The sequence below is a fragment of the Paramisgurnus dabryanus genome, chromosome 9 (assembly GCF_030506205.2).
Source record: "Paramisgurnus dabryanus chromosome 9, PD_genome_1.1, whole genome shotgun sequence".
NCBI lineage: Eukaryota > Metazoa > Chordata > Actinopteri > Cypriniformes > Cobitidae > Paramisgurnus > Paramisgurnus dabryanus.
In genome coordinates this window covers 27,148,038-27,168,728 of record NC_133345.1, presented here as the reverse complement: position 1 = coordinate 27,168,728, position 20,691 = coordinate 27,148,038, and the positions used below count along the sequence as shown (strand labels likewise).

At 36.6% G+C, this 20,691-nt stretch overlaps 2 protein-coding genes across 9 annotated transcripts in view; both read right to left on the bottom strand.

The window, feature by feature from the left end:
- The window catches only part of ppfibp1b (PPFIA binding protein 1b), a 34,583-nt gene extending 18,682 nt beyond the window's left edge, over positions 1 to 15,901 (bottom strand). For 5 of the 8 annotated variants that reach the window (XM_065278846.2, XM_065278848.2, XM_065278850.2 and 2 more), the window contains exons 1-8: positions 15,772 to 15,901; positions 9,712 to 9,800; positions 7,843 to 8,048; positions 7,161 to 7,247; positions 6,774 to 6,887; positions 6,499 to 6,630; positions 1,808 to 1,900; positions 1,545 to 1,637 (exon numbers count right to left, since the gene is read on the bottom strand). In XM_065278846.2, coding sequence (XP_065134918.2) covers positions 1,545 to 1,637; positions 1,808 to 1,900; positions 6,499 to 6,630; positions 6,774 to 6,887; positions 7,161 to 7,247; positions 7,843 to 8,048; positions 9,712 to 9,775 — 789 coding nt within the window. In that variant the 5' untranslated portion in view covers positions 9,776 to 9,800; positions 15,772 to 15,901. The remainder of the gene's footprint in view (positions 1 to 1,544; positions 1,638 to 1,807; positions 1,901 to 6,498; positions 6,631 to 6,773; positions 6,888 to 7,160; positions 7,248 to 7,842; positions 8,049 to 9,711; positions 9,801 to 15,771) is intronic. The other 3 variants (XM_065278849.2, XM_065278851.2, XM_065278853.2) reach the window with 1 other exon arrangement.
- Positions 15,902 to 17,083: 1,182 nt separating this feature from the next.
- LOC135774018 (guanylyl cyclase inhibitory protein) lies at positions 17,084 to 20,288 on the bottom strand. Its single transcript, XM_065283949.1, has 5 exons — positions 20,212 to 20,288; positions 19,147 to 19,279; positions 18,511 to 18,660; positions 18,058 to 18,163; positions 17,084 to 17,649 (listed from the first exon to the last, which is right to left on the bottom strand). Exons 1-5 carry the CDS (start codon positions 20,286 to 20,288, stop codon positions 17,525 to 17,527), a joined length of 591 nt encoding a protein of 196 aa, XP_065140021.1. The 3' UTR covers positions 17,084 to 17,524.
- Between the last annotated feature and the right edge of the window lie 403 nt (positions 20,289 to 20,691).

The following is a 20,691-nucleotide window of genomic DNA, read 5'->3' as shown; positions in this document are numbered from 1 at the left end:
TAAGTTTCACAACAACTTATTTCAGTTGCTTAAGAGTTATGAAAACAGCATTTAAACATTACTTATTGGGGTCTCACAATCTCGTCTGACGGTAATAAGAGCGCGTGTTTAAGGTGCAAAGTACCGACAGGAATGTTCATCTGACAGGAAGTTTCGTTTTATCAGGTATGTACGTGTACCATATTTTTCCAATGGTAGCACTACTAACATGGCAGGGCATCTCCGGGTTCAAGGTCAGCTATTATATTTCATAAAAGTGTAGTCTAAAAATGGCATAGCTTTTTTGTGCTTCCAAAAAAAAAATGTAAAAATTGAAAATCGAATCGTGACGTCAGATTCGAAAAATGCAATCGAATCGAGGATTTGGAGAATCGTGACACTCCCAGTAAATAGCTGTGTAATAAGCGAGATAAAGTACTTTACAGGTTATAGCAGAAATAAGCCCCAACAGTGTGATCAGGACCTGACGTGCACTGTGGATGAGAGACGCTTATTTCTTATAAACAAGCTTATTACTTGTTTCATAGCACTAACTTTTTGTCTTATGCTTCTGCAACCTTTTGAAAACTGAAAATGGTGATCACAATCCACCCCCATTGCAGAAAAAACAAAAATTCTTTAAAAATTCTCTCTCAGAAGTCATGGGGGTTTGAATGTCATGAGGGTAAGTGAATAATGACAAAATAAATTTTTTTTTGGATGAACAAACACTTAAACTTAATAAAATTGTTTGGGGGGGGCCTCATGCCATTTCATGCATTCTGACTTATTTACACTGTTAAAGACTTAAAGACTCACTAAACATAAGCAAAGTCTAAAAAAAAAATAGTTTTTTCGACTACCGAATCGGTTACGTCATGGAGGTACAGTGGAAGTCCTTGTATGAGCACTTTTTATGGTTGGGATAATAAATGCCAATACACACTAACAATACCCATCTGTTATCGATTCTGAATCGTACAGGCGATATTATGCACAGCTTTTTATGCACTTCGATAATCATTATAAATATTCTTTATTATTATGGAAATACCTGAAAAGGTTTGAGGAACAGTTGTGTAATGTAAACACACAAATGTGTGTGTAAACGGTTTGTGACTAGAAGGGATACAGCTACGACCAAGATCTCGTGAAATCTCACCGGATAAGCACTGTTTTCATCCCCAAACCTAACCCAAAACGCAACCCCTCATCCATCTATCCAGAACTGTGTAAATGGTACTTCTTCTGCAGCGCATAAGAGTTTCTGCACTTTTGGATGTAGCTGTATTTCACCATAATTCATTGAGAACCACAGAAAGCATATACGCACCATTTCTCGTCCCTACCCTAGCACTTTTCATTTGATACATTTGATACTTTAATCACTTGATACATTGTACTTTGCAAATACTTTATGAGGTCACTGAATATATGTGAACTAAAACCAACCTGAAACAGAGACCTACAAAGTGCCAACAAACAAAGTGAACATGCACAAATAAATAACCAAATACAACATTTTAGGATCACAGCCATAAACAGGTACCCTGCAGTATGCCGACCTTGAGTGTCTGGATTTTTTGTTCCTTCCTCTGTTTTTCATACTGCATCTGGCCCATTTTGAGTTTCAGGCTAGAGAGTTTAGCCATTAGCGACTAGCGGAAGAGAAGTTAGCCAAGGAGGAAATGGAAAACAGACACTTAAAGATAATAGGAAAAGTGACAAAGATGCAAGAGTTTAGCAATGGTAAAGAGAAACAAGAACAGAAGAGAAAATACATAATGCTGACGGTTATGCTAGCATGAAACTAGCGATTCAGACTCACCTTAGTGGATTTCAGTTTTCTTTCATACTGCAACCGTTCATTCTCCATCTCAGACAAGCGATATCTCTGCTCATTGATCTCCAAAATTAAAGCCTAAACAAAAAATATACAATTTGTGGTATTTGACAGCCCTCCACAGATGTTGAGATTCAGCTCAACTTCAAATAAACCCAAAAACATTCATTTATCAATGTCAATCAGTTACTTTTAAATACATATATTTGATTACAAAAAATTTACACCAAACAGAGCAAGCGTTTAACCCTTGGAAATAAAACAAGCAAAAAACTATTATTTCAGCTTCATTTAGCAGTCACTGTGTTCTTTCAGGTCAAGCAATCGATCACAGATTTATAATTTAATAAACATAAGAACAGCCACCAGTCTTAAAGGATTAGTCTATTTCCTTAAAAAAATCCACATAATTTATTCACCACCATGTCATCCAAAATGTTGATGTCTTTCTTTGTTCAGTCGAGAAGAAATTGTGTTTTTTGAGGAAAACATTCCACACTCTAAAAAACAAACGGTGCTATATAGCACCAAAACAGTTGCTTTGGATCGTAACGATAGAAGAACCATTTTTAGTGCCATATAGCACCGGTGAAGAACCAGTGAAGCACCAGTGAAGCACCAGTGAAGCACCTGTGTAGAACCATATAGTGCTATGTAGAACCATATGTGGTGCTATATGGCCCCTATATGGTTCTACACTGGTGCTTCACTGGTGCTTCACTGGTGCTTCACTGGTGCTTCACTGGTTCTTCACCGGTGCTATATGGCACTAAAATGGTTCTTCTATCGTTACGATCCAAAGCAATTGTTTTGGTGCTATATAGCACCGTTTGTTTTTTTAGAGTGCAGGACTTTTCTAATTTTAATGGACTTTAATGGACCCCAACATTTAACAGTTTAAAATTGCGGTTTCAAACGACTCTAAACGATCCCAAACGAAGCATAAGGGTCTTATCTAGCAAAACGATTGTCATTTTTGACAAGAAAAATAAAAATATGCACTTTTAAACGACAACTTCTTGGCTTTGTGTCAGTTCATTGTTTAAAATGGTCCGCAAATGTGCATTTCATATATGTAACACATGACCTTTCCATGGCATTACGCAATTACATGAGGTCGCGCTGGCGAGGAAGACAAGAAGTTATGGTTTAAAAGTGCATATTTTTTATTTTTCTTGTCAAAAATGACAATCGTTTCGGTAGATAAGACTCTTTGCCTCGTTTACGATCGTTTCGAGTCCTTTGAAACTGCAATTTTAAACTACATTAAAACTGTTAAGTTCATTAAAATGAGAAAACCCTGGAATGTTTTCCTCAAAAAAACATAATTTCTTCTCGACTGAACAAAGAAAGACATCAACATTTTGGATGACATGGTGGTGAGTAAATTATCTTGATTTTTTTTAAGAAAATTGACTTATCCTTTAAACTCATTAAAAAAATGAAACTGGTGGCAAAGTTGAAAACAATTTTATAATCAGTATTTTAGAATAAAGTAGTTGTGATTATTCTAAAATTACATATCACAATCCTTCAAAGGGTCAAAACAGGACATTGTGGGAAGTCTTACTGACCCAGTAAATTATGTGGCAGCAAAATAACACAGGAAACATCGCATACTATTTTTATCTTAAAATGTGACTGCTATCCTAGACCAAACACACCTTCAAGAAAATAAATTTTATCGTTGCTTTAGAAAACTGTAGGATGAATGGTAAGTATTACAAGGCCAGAGCTGGCCTGAGAGGAAAGGTATGACACTACAAAGACAAAACCTGCTTTCTGTGGAAGGTGATAGAGGCCCTATGTGCACCTGACAAAGAGCACAAGGTCTCCATCCATTAAGCCTCTCAATCCATTGCTGTGCTATCTATAGTCACCAGATGTGTGTTTTCTAAAACAGCGATGAACACCACTCCCACGAACTTCTGGAATCCCAGCACAAAATTGGATCCTTCTAACGCTTGCACATCCACCGTGGGATCCAGTTCCCAGTGGTAACGACTGCTCTCAGAGAAAAGAGAGGCCACTCACAATCATTTTTAGAAAGAAACCCAGAGGTATTTGGAAAATGACGGTTTTGTGATTGCCTTCAGTCCAATCAGAAAAGAACAGTTAAAAGCCCAATGCACTGTGGGACAGACATCTGCACCGCAACATGACGTGACTGGTGGATGTGAAAGAGCTAACAGAACGCACTGTTGAACAAAAATCTTTCTGCTTCAGGCCTTCACTGAAACAAAGGTTGGCTATGTTGCAAAAGCACTAATCAAAACGTACATTCATCATTCCAGTATGTTAAACCAGCCAAACAAAAACGCTCTGTGCAGTGTGCACCATTGATGAAATCACAAACCAACCAAGGACTGCTGTTACAGTTAAAGGGCAAACACAAGTTATTTTTTCTCCTTCTTTACTTTAGTATGCAGTGTTTCCAATACATTCACTTATTTGTGGTGCCACAAACAGATTTTTGCACATCGCGTTTCTCACTACCTAGGTCAATCGTAAATTGACCAAATTTGACAGACATGAAAATATTTTTCACATTGTGTTGTTCACTACCTCTCTCACATGACAGCGTGGCGCCAGTCGTGTGACTCTGACCCCTTATTTAAACCTGGTTTATACTTGATGCTTATACTTTCAGTCATTTACGAATGCGGAACCACACACAATTACAAAAATGCCGTGCATACAGTACGTCACATGTGCTGCCACAAATAAACTGTAAGGTGTGACGCTTCCCATTTACTTTTAATGGGTGACGTCTAGGGGTGTGACGAGACACTTAATCCACGAGACGAGACGAGACACGAGATTGGGTTCACGAGAACGAGACGAGACGATATTTTTACACTTTTTAAGAAACCCTCGATGATAAAATAAATGAATAAGAAACTGAAATCATGTTATTTTTAAATGTTTTAACTAATCAAGGACTGCCCCTAACAATTATTTTACTAACTGATAATGAAGTAATTTGTTATTTTTGGGTAATAAAAATAGACCCAAGTGAGCAGTAGCCTTTAAAATTACATAATAACGAAGATGCAATAATAATTGGTTCAAATAAAGTATTAAAACCAAGTTACATTAAACAACATTACATTAACAAACACATTACATTTGTGGTCTATAAATAAATAGCATTATGTATATATTATAACAAATGCCTGCAGGGGGCGATAGTAGACTCGTCTCGGATGCTATCTTCACTTTCACTTTCACTTTAGACGGAAAAAAACGCTTATTTTTTAGCCAAACAATGTTTAAATCCATTTGAATATTTAATATACGTCCATTTTTTTACAATAGAAATGAACATGCAGACATTAAATCATGTAAACTCTGTGATGGTTTAATCTGCTGAGACTTCACATCTGACACTGATCTACAGAAAAACACAACACGTCTCAGACTTCATACGAGCTCCCAAACGAACATTATTGGAAACCCAAACAAAAAAGCAAATGCAGTAAAAGACAGAATATAATGCATGCACTGTAAGAGGCTAATTATACCAACCACGCTTTAAACGCTTGGAAACGCAAGGCGCGACGCACTGCCTTTTAAAAAAAAAAGAGCAGTGCGTGTCGACGCAGCTTTTAATATTGCTAGGCAACCACCTAGTCAGCTGTCTTGTCAATCAAATATTGAAGCGTGCGCTCTTTTGCTGTTGACTGTCATATTAGCAGAAACTTTAAAAAGAGGATGCTTGATCTGACCTTGTTTGAGGGTGAGAGGTGCACAAACACGCAGGAGAGAGTGAGCGAGTGGAGTCCGGTTCTTCAAAGCAACTGGAAACTTCCCTCACCACAACGTAAGGCCCGCATCTCCCCTCATTCGAGTGGACAATGGAAAGACGCGAATGACGTCGGGCGCTTCTCCGCTCTCAGCGTTCCTTCAAAGGCGCGTGCTGCGGCCGCCGGCAAAAACCGCAAGGCGCTCAGCGCGCATAAACAGCGCGCAAACGCTCCATGCCCATAGAATATCATTTAAAAAAGACGCCTGCAACTGCCTCCTCCGGAGGTCGCATATGCAGGCTGCATACGTCATTAAGGTTTATTTCAGATCATTAACTGAGCATTACATTCGCAAGTCGTGAGCATATTACAACAATTTGCGATTAACTAAATTATTAGTAAACTTTATAATTGTTAGTCTCTAAAAAGACAGTCTTTATGAAGTAAATGCAGTTTAAAAATGCGACCTCCGAAGGATGCAGCCTTTTTTTTTTTGAGAAACGGCCAGAATTTCACCTACACAAGAAATCTCGCGAGACACACTTAATCTCGCGATACACATTTAATCTCGCGAGATCTCGTCGCACGAGATCTCGTCACATCCCTAGTGACGTCATGTGTTGCCGAACTAATTTGTAGATCCATTGGGGCCTTGTTTCTGCCATTGTTCGCGGCAGAAGATAAACATTTCTCAACCTTTCAATCGGCAACACATGCGTCAGCCAATTAGATCGCCTTATGCAAATAACCTAGGCAGAGGCAGCCAATTATGTTTATGGAAGACCGGAGCATGTTTAGCGGCCACTGTGACTGGCTGTAGGCCACGCTTCAGACAAGACTTCCGTCAAGCGTTAACGCTTGTGTCCCGTGTGTGTGAATGTACCGTTAGTCAGTGGGAACGCTCGTATGTACGCATTGCGCGTTTCTTACCTCACTGTCTCCGAACCTTTCATCAAAATCGAGTCTCTCCTTCTCCATAGCATTCATTTTGAGTTTCAGGTTGGAAATCTCTGCCATCAGCTCCAGCTTTTGAGTCTCCAATGACGATCTGCACAAGAGCTCCTGAGGAAAAATTATCTTGGATGAAATGTTTGCACATATGAGCATGAAGAAAAAACATATCTGCATTTATTTGCAGTTTAGTGGAGACGTGAGAGGTAGAAATAGTGACCTGGGTTGCTCCAACATGTGACCATTTAACCCACCTGTTGTAACATTTCTTCAGTGGCGTTTAGTTTTTCGCGGTGCTCATCGAGGCATACGTCTAGATCTCTTATCTTTTCCCCCTGTGCATCCACTTGATCTGTAAGAACACTCACCTGCAAACAGTTATTACATTTAAGCAATTTGAAGAAAGCTTATTCCACAATGACTTACAATGCATTCAAGATATACATTTTATGAGCTATCCCTAAGATTCAAAGAAATACTCTACCTTGGTAGAAAATATTACATGCCTGTAATGGCCTGTAACATCTTGTGATGCATGACAATGAGTACCAAATGATTAAAATAATTAAAAATTTCAAAAAAAGAAAAAAAATGTACATGCATTTAAATAATCACCCATATGCTTGCATATAGAAAGTTACCTGAAGCACAAGGGACTCTTTGTCACCCTCAAGACGATTAAGTCTGTCCTGGTAAACATCTCCGGTAATTGAAATGTGTCCATTTGACTGCCAGAGAAAAAATATTAATTTATCATTTTGACCATTCAGTGTGTAATGTCATAAAAACAAAAATGCTGAGGAAAACAGGGTTGCTTGAGATTCAAGCTATTGCAGTCCAAGTGGTTTGCATGCACTATTTATTGGGCCAACAAAAGTTTAGCAGTGAGTGACCTAACATAATACTCTGTGTAAGCAGACTCAATATGGTATTATGCGTTGACTCTCCACTGGCAGTCACCCAAATGGTCTCAAGAAACGAAGGAGTAACAATGTTTACACTTACTGGAAAAAACTATAACCAAGACTCTTCAGCATACAGTTTAACATGAATGAAACAAAAACAAGAAAGCAGCAATTTCTACAAAGCCTAACACGTAAGACATAACAACATCCCCATGAGGCTGGCTGTTTACAATAATAACATAAGCCCATCAACAACTTATTTTAATGTACATATATCACACTGAAAATATGCTACATAATTTGTATGGCCGTTTGAATACTTCTGTACCTCTTTACATGGCAATACATAGTACATTAGCTCATAGTCGCATATCTAGAGACTGTAAATTCCAGTTAAAGTTAGAATGAGGTGTTGTACCATATGACCCTGCAGCCACTCCACCAGACTGTCTGCAGTAGAGTCGGGGATCTGGCAACGCAGACTCTCTCTCTCATCAGTGTCCATAAGCTCTAGGACACCCCTCAGGTCCTCCAGTAGATTTAGGGCTCGCAAGCTGCCCATGAAGGGCGATGTTGGAGACTGACAATCAAAGATACCATTGGAGTAATCCAGAGACTTGGAGCCTGAATGCCATAGAAAAACACAAGACAGTTCATAAGGATTTTTAATTTGTACTTTGTTGTGAGGGGGGGTCTATGGGATTGACTTCAGTCGGCCAGCCAGCCAAAAAATTGCAATTTACAGGGAAACTCCACTTTATTAAAAATATGCTCATTTTTCATCTTCCCTAGAGGTAAACATTTGATTTTTACCATTTTGGAATCCATTCAGTTGATCTCCGGTTCTGGCGGTTCCACTTTTAGCATAATTCATTGAATCTGATTAGACCATTAGCATCACGCTAAAAATAACCAGAACTTTGATATTTTTTCTATTTAAAACTCGACTCTTCTAAAGTAACATCATGTACTAAGACAGATGAAAAATTAAAAGTTGTGATTTTCTGGGCAGATATGGCAAGGACCTATACTCTCATTCTGGCGTAATAATAATCAAGGACTTTGCTGCCGTAACATGGCTGCGGGAGGCGCAATGATATGACACAGCACCTGAAAATAGTCGCCTGCTATTGGAAATAACCAATGGGACTATTTCTGGGCAGTTTGTAATGTCACTATTCCTGCTGCAGCCATGGTACGGCAGAAAAGTCCTTGATTATTACGCCAGAATGAGAGAATAGTTCCTTGCCATATCGGCCTAAAAAAAATCTCAACTTTTAATTTTCCGTTGGTCTTAGTACACGATGTAACTACAGAAGAGTCAAGTTTTAAATAGGAAAAATATCCAAGTTCTGGTTATTTTTAGCGCGATGAAAATGGTCTAATCAGATTCAATGAATTATGCTAAGCTATGCTAAAAATAGTACCGCCAGACCTGGAGATCAACTGAATGGATTCCAAAATGGTACAAATCAAATGTTTAACTCTAGGGAAGCTGAAAAATGAGCATATTTTTTAAAAAAAGTGGAGTGTCCCTTTAAATTGCAATTCATCGGCTGGCTGGCCGACTGAAGTCAATCCCATAGACCCCCCCATGTTAAGATGTCCAACTTATACATATGTTCAAAGCCTGGTAGAAAAAGTGGAGTGTCCCTTTAAGTCACTTCCATGTTGGCTTCACAAGAGAGACGGGAAGGTTTGTACTACACTACAAAGCATGCAAATAAAGATAGGGACAAACAAGGATCTGGCAACCAACACAGTAATCAGAGATTCTTTTACTATATAATAATTCAAACATGAATCTTTTACTAACAAAAGACACTGATATCGGTATTGTGGTGTATAGGATAGTATGACTGGGCTGGGGCAATACAATAACCACTCAAGTCAAAACTAGGCTGGAGTAAATGCTTGAACTTCTGAGACCTCAGGAAATCATGTGATCAGACATGCGACTCCAATTTGAAATGTCAGCCTTATAGTACACTTGTTGGACGGCACAGTAATATCCGTCTAATAATCTTACAAAGCCTTGTAAGAGTTTTATAAAAGCTGCCATTGGGATCTCTGCCGAACATCTCCTGTTTGGCTAGAATACTGTAAATGGTCTTACCAAAGTAAAGTGAATTATAAGTGTGTTTTGGGATGGGTTCAAAACTAACATTTTTAAAAAAGGCAAGAGAATGTTTCAGCACAGAGTCATATTTTTTTTTTTTAATGATTTCTACTCATTTAAAAAAAAGCAAAGCTGAGAGAGAAAAACCAGCATTAGTCACAGTTTTACCTGCTATGATGCCGTCCATTTGCTCCAAGGCAGCTGCCAGCATGTCACTCGCATCCGACATCATCTTGTTCTGATCTGATTTGTTAATCCTGCATTAGGAGGAAACAGAAAAACAAATCAATGGGTTGACGTCCATGCTAAATACATCAACAGTTGACTTTGACACTAAATGTAGCCAAAACTTTTGTACACAAACAGTACATTTTTTTGTTTGCATCATCTAATTCCATGCAATTTTTATCTGAAAGTTTCTGTCTAGATTGATACTTTGTTATACTATTGCACAGAGACACCATTGTGCACTGTGCGGCTCATTTTGATACACCACAAATGTATGACATGGATACACAATTTCGATTTGAAGTTAGAAGCAAGTAGACTTTGTAATATATGTGACCCTGTCTGTGTCAATCTTTGACATGACCATATACTGTTAATATTAAAGGGGACATTTCACAAGACTTTAAGATGACAAATATATATATTTGGTGTTCCAAGAAAACGTATGTGCAGTTTTAGCTCAAAATACCATGTATATAAATTATTATAACACGTTAAAATTGCCACTTTGCAGGTGTGAGCAAAAATGTGCCGCAAATGAGCTGATCTCTGCACTAAATGGCAGTGCTGTGGTTGGATAGTGCAGATTAAGGGGCGGTATTATCCCCTTCTGACATCACAAGGGGAGCCAAATCCAATTACCTATTTTTTTACATGCTTGCAGAGAATGGTTTACCAAAACTAAGTTTCTAGGTTGATAGAAGCACTTAGGACCCAATTATAGCACTTAAACATGAAAAAAGTCAGATTTTCATGATATATGTCCCCTAAAGAAATTAAGGTTATATTTTCACAGAACGTTGTTTTATTTTATGTGGGATGATTTTATATAGACAACAATCACAAAAAAGTTTTTTTGTCTGGATTTTCAGACTGTGTCACTTATGTGCATCGAAATCTTTCTGCATGATCTACACATCTAACCACGAACAAAAGTATGCTTGCTGAATTTCAGCCGTGGTTCCAGAGAGCAGAGAACATCCTTTAGGTGAAGTGTTGGCCGGTTCTCGGATTCATGCCGTTCCCTGGGTTACGCAGTCAAGAGCCAACCATTAGCCACTGATTTTAAAGAATAACCGAGCCATTTATTTCAATTACTGGCACAGTGTTTGCACTGCTGCTGGGGACACTGGGCACTTTGTGTGGGGGACTAACGGGGACACATTGTTAGGGCATTTTGGCTCAAGGCCCGAGAACACAGCAGAGGCTGCATTTTTTACTTTTAATCCCGAAATGAGGAGGTGAAGAGATGCTCTGTCATGTCCTGATGTATAGATAATAGAGGTGGGGGAAATTAGATTCTCAGATGCATCGCGATGCGGTATTCTTGTTATGAAACGATAAAAAAATACCTTTTGCTCATCTTCTGTGCAAAACGCATTTCTTTGATAAACAGGCCAGGTATGATAGATATTTTAAGATGTTTACAACAACAAACCATAATGTTTATGGATGATTTAAAACGCATAACTTGGCTATGGTGTATGACCTTTCAGTTCCCAGCAAAGTATTTAATAAAAGTTATTAAAAACTGTTCAGGACTCAAGTCTAAAAAACTGTTGCGCGTTTTAATCTGTATACACAACCGTATAACTAACCAAGCCTCTATAGACACTCATGTTATGTCTAGAAAAGCTGTGTTTTCCAAACATGACATCTGATACGTTTTTACACAGTAAACAAAAACCTGGTAACATTATATCCTGCAGACATTACACTACAAACATTTCTTTAAAAAAAAAATCTACATTAATAAAACAACCAATGATAGTCTAGTTCCTCTTCCTTTGTTTGAGACCTTTTTGAACCACATAACTTAAGCTCAGGCTAAGTGCAGGTTGCTTTGCATTGCAGATTTTTGCATGGCTGGAATTTCCTCTCATGGCTGGAACACTGCGGCTTCCAGCCTGCGAGAAGCGATAACACATGCTTTGTAAAGCTCAGATCAATAAATCACAAGAATTCAAACATGGATCAAGTCATAAACATCCAGCATTTTGGGTTCAGAGTTTTCAATGTGGAAAAATCAAGAGGGTGCGTGCACGTGCGTAAACAGTACGTTGTCAACCATCAAAACATTTGAACATAACAATAACTCACAGACAAAGGAAAATCTACAGACAAGCGTCTCCTTCAGATAGGTTCAACTATATTCAACAAATTTTTGTAGTAATCATTGCCAACATTAATAAGATTAAATGGCGCAAAAACACACATGCGAGATATGTAGGCCTAATTTTTCCCTGTGTCATCGTTGCTAGACTCTCCAAACAAATTCGCAACACAATCTGTTGAACACAAAAGATTCAATGCTCTTTATTTCAAGCGAGACAATTGTCTGTCTGTTCCTTTTAATGTAAATATTACTCTCCATTTCGTGGTCACTATGACCATACCGAAACAGGCTGACAATAACATGAATACACCCTAACACAAAAACATCCTAGTAATGGGCACTTTAAACCATCAGTGCGGCCACCTAAGGGCACACAGTGTGTGCGAACCGCATCCACCCTCAGCTCTATTAGCTACTGACTGACTGACTGACTGACTGAAAAACCTCTGCTGGCACATACTGAAGAAAAATAGCAGCCTTTCGGGTCATTCATTTCAACTAAAATAAAAGCATTTATGGCAGGCGAGCATGTGAGCCAGCAAGCGTGCCTCAAGTTAATGCAGGCGTAGAAAAACATGTCAGAGATGTATAAGATAACTATGTGCTTTAAACATAATCTTCAGCAGGTTCATTTGATAAATAAATATATTCTGAACAATTATAATAAATATTATTATATTTATAAATATATATATATAGTGTAATAATAATTAATTATATTATAGACAGTTTCAGCAGTAACAACATAAATAAGCACCTCCTAAGTGGTCCTCACGTAACTTCCGGTAAACTCCGCGAAGAATAAATAACAACCTTTTAAAGTAGTTTATTTATATAGCAAGCAAAATAAACAACACGTAGATTACATAGGAACCCAAAAAATTTAAATATACCGGAAGTATATTTCAAACCAGACGTTTATCGCGTCACTGCACGTGCGCCCGATGAAACGTTCTATAATATAAATGTTATAAATATATATATAATAAATTAACAAGAGCCTCAATAAACAATAATAAAAAAAAGTATTTAAATAGTAAAAACGTTTAGATCCTAAATTAATGTTTCAATTTCTATCATTGTGAGCTCTCCGTAAATGTGCAAAAAGTGTTTACGTAGAGATAAAATAAAAATAAGCCCTTAGGCACCTATCGTGATGGTATTAGGGGTGGGCGATATAGCCTTAAAATTATATAATGTTATTTCAAGAATATTTGCAATATTTATATTTATGATAACAAATATGGAACAATGTTTTATTAGTGATTGCAGCTGGCAGGCATTGTTTAGTGCATATGAAATTAAGAGCTTTTTCTATCCAATGAGCTGTCATTGACAATAACTACTTAATTTGAAGTGTAAATCCATTGTCATGAGGTGGCAACAGCAGCATTAAAGTGCAAAAGTAGTGAAACAGCCACACAGTACGAATTAAATGTAAACAAAGTACAAACGTAGCCTTGGTAAGAGTTGGTAGTGTTTTCTTTATATAACATAACTCCCTAACAATTCAGTTTAAAAGTAACTCAAGTAATTTGCACAGTCAGGCTGACATACATACTGCCAAAAGTTTTGGGACACCTGCCTTTATAAGCACATGAACCTGAATGACATCCCATTCTGGCCCAGCCTTTTGCAGCTATAACAGCTTCAACTCTTCTTAAAAGACGTTCTACAAGGTTTAGGAGTGCGTTTATAGGAATTTTTGACCATTCCTCGAAAAGCACATTTGTAAGGTCAGACGCTGATGTAGTCTGCGCTCTACTTCATCCCAAAGATTTTCTATTGGGTTGAGGTCAGGACTATGTCCAGGCCAGTCAAGCTCCTCAACACCAAACTCGCTCATCCATCTCTTTATGGACTTTGTTTTGTGCACTGGTTCGAAGTCATGTTGGAACAGGAAGGGGCCATCCCCAAACAGTTCCCACAAAGTTGGGAGCAAGAAATTGTCCAAAATGTCTTGGTAGGATAAAGAATTAAGAGTTCCTTTCACTTGAAGTTAGGGCTGTACGATAAATTGCATGCGATATCACGCGCATCTCGTCAGTAATTTGGGCCATATTGTCCAGTCCTATCCTAGTCCCAGACTAAAATGCTGCGTTCATTTAAAAAACCTTGTACTGACATATTTTAACACATATCAGTGCCATTGTTTTGTCGCAAGATGCACACCAGTATTGTATTTTGTAAGGTTTGTTGGTAAAATTACATAAATGTCTGTATATAACTAAGGCCTAGTCCTGGATTAATTTAAACTCTGTCTGGGAAACCGCCCTATATTGTTAAAGTTTCTTTTTATCGATAACCCACAGTGTTATTGATAGTGTGGATGAGCCTTATATACAGAATCTATTAATATTGTGTTTTCTGCAGCTTGGCTTCACGTAGTGAAGGAAAAAATTGCAGTGTTTAAGCCAAAAGGAGCGTTACAAGAGCACTGAAGAACACAGATGTGCACAAGCCTTTATACTTCGCACGTGGGAGGAGAAACCCTGGTTACAACAGACTCCTTCACTTAGACACTCCAGAAACAGAAAAAAGATGGAACAGCAAAACAGCGTTTTCTTGTTTCATACACTGGAAAAGTGTCAATAATTCCACTCTGACATACTGGTGGCTATATTAGGCATCACTAGGCAGACTTTTCTACTCATGCAGCAACAAACCAAATACTGACAGACTATTCTCACACTTAAAACATCTATAAAAGCTCTCCATGCCACACTATCCCGAGCCAACGTGTCGATGAAGAATTTGATGCATCATACTTCACATAACCACATGGAAGAGAGAAGGGCTGCTTGTTGCCATTTCATACTCTATCTATAGCTAACAGCCAAAATAAATTCCACACCGCTTGGGTAAATGCACAGGTTCACATTTAGCTCTCTTTTCTATCATAAAACCATTTTTTTTACTATAGTAAACTGTACTTTATGGTATACTGTAATTCCTTGGAACCACAGTGATTTTGAACAACCTTACCATAAAAAAGGAACGGATAAACTATTATAATAGACTATAGTATACTATAATAAATACTAAAGTATGCTACAGTAACAGCTCATCAATTCACTACAGTTCTATATTATTACAGTAAACTGAAGTTTATAGTTTATTGTAATAAATACTTAGTATACTACTGTACTTTTACGTGTGGGTAGTTAGGGATAGGAAACCAGTTTTAAAATTATCCATCACGTAAAACATTCCTAAACACCTCGTGTTTGTGAAGTATTCCACCTGAGTGACTGTAAACATTACGCACTAGCAAAATGACAGATCGTTAAAATGCTGCATATGAATAAACACGCATAAGCAAATGACAAATCTGTAAATTTGCTACTTTACAAGACAAATTAAAGAAGGTTTATATTTATTTTAACTCTACAAATCAGAGCTCAGCAGACCACAGGTAAAGTACACTCGTGTTACAGAGAGCAGCTCTTGTTCGTGCATGGCTACGTGGAATGTGTGAATCACTACACCACAAACACAGCTGTGCTTTAACTATCATAAAACCAGTTAAAATATACCTCATTTTAACATATTATTATAGCAGAAAACGTGTAAAAATGACACTGATGCTAGAGGTTTCTATGTTTAACTACTTACTTCTTGTATATCAATGCTATTGTAATATATCCGAACCCTAAGGCTATGTAAATATTCACAGATTAGTAGTTGTAAGCTGTTAAGATTATGATTTATCACTCACTGCTCACTTTACATTTGCGACATGCATCTTTAAACAAAACATTATAATGCACAAAACAAGTTGTTTCGCACTCAAACAACTTTTTGGAAGTCAAGGAAAACCAACTGGAAAAGTAACTTTTATATTGGTCAACTTTACCACCAACATGAATGTTACAGTTTCTTACCAAAGTTGGATCGCCGTCTTAAGTGTGAATAAAATGCGTGGGTATCCTCTCCTTTACGTTTTATAATCTCTTTACGAGGTTTGCTCTTTCCGTAGTTTGTGCTCCCACCTCGCCAGCGCCATGTCGACAATGAAAGTGGGAATGTGAGACGTCACAGGCAGGGAATATTTTACTATGGGTTAGGCTTGGTGCTTAATATTCATAAGCCATTTCTTTACTATTGGAAGGTCACAGCGCGCCTAATTAATATTTAAAAATAAATCAGTCGCCATAGGACGGTAACAAATAACGTCACCGGAAACTAATTAATATTCATATGAATAAACCTACTCGGCCATAGTACGCTTTGTAATCTCTCTCAGGCGTTTCATGCCTATCCCAGGATTGTGTGTGTGGCGGCAAATTAGAAAATTAAACGTTTTTCGTGTGATTTCTTTATTGACCCGCACTCCAGTACTTTTGTCTCTCTACATATGTTTAAATCTGACACTTTCTGTACCGTAACCAAAGTTGTTATTTGGTTAAAACTGTGAAGTCAGTTGCTGAGCTGTCAACAGCTGTTTGAACAACGCCAAATGCAATCAGGTTTTGGTTGTTTTCTGTTGTTAGAAATGCCGTGCACAATTATTCATTTTAAATAAAGTACGGATCATGTGAAACTTGTGACTAAATCAGAGATAATATTCTGCACTTATCAATACAATATTAATATATTTATTTCTCTGCATAATATGCAGCATAATATGAAAGTATCCTGAATGTATTTTTCTCAGTGCCATTTATATGCTTGTGCAAGAATCTTGTCCATGGGTCTTCAACAGGGGGTCCAGGGCCCCTTAGTGGTCTGTGGTGGTATTACTGGGGGTCCTTCAAATATTTTTAACTTTTTTAACAAATTAAATTATAAATAGGCTAATAATAGAAATGAAACAAAACTTGATTAAAATGAAGGTTCCCACATTAAAATATATTCATTATATTTAAAATGTTATGTTAAAAGTATGTAACTGTGTATAGAAAAAATGATCATGTTAATAACGTTACAATACGTAACCATCATAACAAAGTAAGTAAACACATTTTTAATTTGATACTGTAATGGGTGTCCTTGCTCCTCCTCTCTATATATTAAGGGGTCCTTGGCCTGAAAAAGACCTCTGATCTAGTTTATTATTATTAGTATATGATGTTTTGTTTACAATAATCAGATGTAGAAGTACATTATTATATCTTTATTTCTTACAGTTATATAAATAGTTTTATAATAAACTTATAGACAAAACTACATATACATTGCAAGACTGATAAACAACCGTACCCAGTAGCTTCTTTCCAGTGACTGACAGCTTTTGACATGGCATACTGAAAACAGCTTTAAATTAATATGCTATTAAAACAACTATTTAGAGTTTTCATGTAAGCACAATGGCATGAGTAAAATGTATAGACAAGCAAAGTTGAATTACTGATTTACAAATAATAACTTCCTATACATTGAGTTAAAATAAAAACATAATGCATATCGTTGTTATTGTTATATTGTATCAATTCATGATACATCAGCAGTAGTGAAAATACAGTAAATTGACAATTTATGTTTTTATCTCTGGCAGTGACCATGATTTGATATGATATATCATAAATTATTTTGCAATGAAACTTACATGTCATTAATAAAATGACAATAAAAATAAAACTAATCAATAAAAAAAAAGAAACTTTTTTGTTTTTCCTATGTTGGCAAACCCCTGCTTTAGAGAACTGTGTGCCCTTTTAGAGGCCTCTCCATCTTCACTGTGTTTGGATCACACTCCAGCATTTCTCTGATCCATTCGTCATTCAATGCCCCTTCAATGAATTCCTCTTGACTGATGACAGCTATACAGATGGAAAGAATAAAAATCATATTGTGTCTTATATAACCGTCACACATAATGATTAATACATGGGTACTTTAGTGAAAAACAACAGAAACCATCACAGAAATTGGTTTTAATGGAAGCTAAAATAGTCTAAGTAAGCTTCTATTGGTAAGCTGTTATCTGGTAGATAGAAACCAATAGAACACCTTTTAGTAACATGTAGTTGACTTGTCGATTTAAAGCACTAAATCCTACTTGAATAAGGCCCCAAAAAGAATTTCTGTAATGGTAAGCAGCTGATGGTTCATATTATAGCATTTATAATGGAAATCAGATTTTGTTTTATGTTTTAGCAGGGATAATCAACCCTAAAAGTGTGCGAAATGATCTGTCCAACTTAAAGTGCAGTGCGATTTCACATTACCATTGTTATCTTTGTCCAGCCGTTGAAATATCCTATTAGTGCACTCTTCAGCAGTCAATGGATCAGGTTTGGTCAATGATGCTGCTACACTCATTTTGTACACAGCCTAAGAATCAGCATGAAAAACAATGAGAACTGATTATATACTGCACTCTAGTGGAGCAAACAATGTAACTTTTCACATCAGTATAAACTGTAATTTATGATTTCTTATTGGTGATGTACTAGTTGTCTGTGACCCTGTCTGTGAAATTCATGTGTAAAAGTCTAGTAATCTAATAATAATAATTTCAATATTTGACATCACATTACTCAGTCAATATTAAATATATCTTGACATTGTGTAGGATTATTTTACGTAGAAAATAGTAAATCACAAAAAAATTGACTTCAGCTGTGTTTTCACAGACTGGGTAATATATAGCAAGTAATAAAAATTCATTCATGATATACCTGCATGATTTCAAGCATCTCTGACCGTGTTATGGCTCCATCTTTGTCTTTGTCATAGAGTTTAAAGGACCAGCGAAGCTTTTCCACTGTTGAGCCCTCAATAAGCATACTGATAGCTGTCACATACTCTCTGAAGTCCACAACCCCATCCTAAAATGAAGCACATATCATTGTTACACAATTAAACTAACACCAAAATAAAAATAAAAGACTCCCACATGAACAATACTGTGGTAGGATATCCTTTAGTATTTACTATATATTAAACTGTAGAAAATTGTAGTATTATGTGTAGTTTATTACAGTAATTACTACATAATGCATAATGTAGTAGCATTGTAAGAAACTAATACTCTTGCATACTTTAATATTTACTATATGGTAAGGTTAAAAACACTATAGTAGCCTATCTAGATATTTTACTACAACTTACTATAGTATATACTAAAGTATACTACAACATTTTTAATGTAGGTTATTGAAATAATTATTGTACAGTTTTGGCAGTTGTTTTTATACAAGTTTCAGGTCTCTTTTCAAATCAACAGTCCTTGCATAAAGTTTTGGCCAGTCTTTAAACATCATGCTTTAAGCTTTATCATCGGACATGAGATGTTGATTTGAGTCATGTAATACCTCATTGTTATCCAGCGTGCGGAATATCTGCTCCGCGTACTCCGCCGACTCTTTTCCCACAGTGCCATTGCAGAAGTGACGCCTGAACTCATGGAGGGTGATCTGTCCACTGGGACACTCATTCAGAAATTTCCTTTGAGAACAGAAATATAGAAGTGCATAAATGTCGTTAAATATTTATATTTTATTTTTTGTTTAAACAACATTTATCGAATTAAACGTTTGATGTGTAGTTGCAGGCTGCCAGTCTATTTTTTTATTTCCACACTGTAAAAAAGAAATTGGTAAAAAAACAGTAAAATTCCGGCAGCTGAGGTGCCGGAAAAATACAGTAAAATAACGGGCACAATAAATTACAGAAATGTTCTGCAATACAAAAAATATTTTTTTTCTGTAATTTTACATATTAACAAATGTCAAATTAGGACTCATTAGGAGCTATTTTAACGTTATTGATTTACAGATCACAGCTTAAATATAAATGGTAATAAATGCAACAAAATAATTGTGTTATCACTACATAAATTTAACACTCTGAAGTAAAAGGTCAAGATATAAAAAGAATGAAAACCAGGCCTTAAAAAACACACTATTCTATTACTGTGCATGCATCACATAACCCATCTGGATACATTTATGTACTTAGCATACGATTTTATCCAAAGTGATTTACAATGCATTATAAGGTATACATTTCTTATTAGTATGTGTGTTCCCTGGGTTCGAACTCCTGACTTTTGCGCTGCTAAAGCAATGCTCTACCACTGAGCTATACAGGAACATTTATTTTACAGCTATTTTAAGGATCTAGAATGAAGGGTTTTTAGTTTGCACACTGTAAAAATGATGTTAAATCAATATATGTTTTTGTTACTTTAACTTCACAAATTAAGCTAAACAATTTCAACTTGTTTTTATAAGTTATGTCAACTTTTCACAAGTAAAAACTTAAAATAGGTTGAATTGACCTGCAAATTAGATTTGAGATTTTTTAACTTCATGCTGCATTTTTTTACAGTACCAGCTGGAACTACTAGTTAACACAAGTCAACATGAAAAACTTACCTGAACCATTCATGAAGCTCAGTGACATACGTACCACCTTTTCTGCAGGGTAAGGTCGCAGCGTGTCCCATCTTCATCGATGCTACAAAATCCACAACAACTATATATACACTACAACCCAGATTACTTCTCATTTACTTAATCATTCTTACCCAGGCCCTTCTGCATCTGTGAAATGAAACCGTACTAATCCCTAAGCAAGAGGGCAACAGGTAGGTGAGTGACACCTATTGATTAAAACCTGCATTGACACATAAGCCATCCTTGCCCTTTCGACTAGTCTCACTGATCCTAGCAGTCAAGGTCTTTGTGTAAATTGCATAAACAGATTTGAAAAAAAACATACGGATCAAAATACATGTGTGTTAGTTGCATGTGCGCTGGTTAGCAACAGGCTATCATTCACAAAAAAAAAAAAAAACAGTACAACAGTTTTACAGGAAACTAATGTTGTTTATTAAAGAATCCTTTACATGTCAG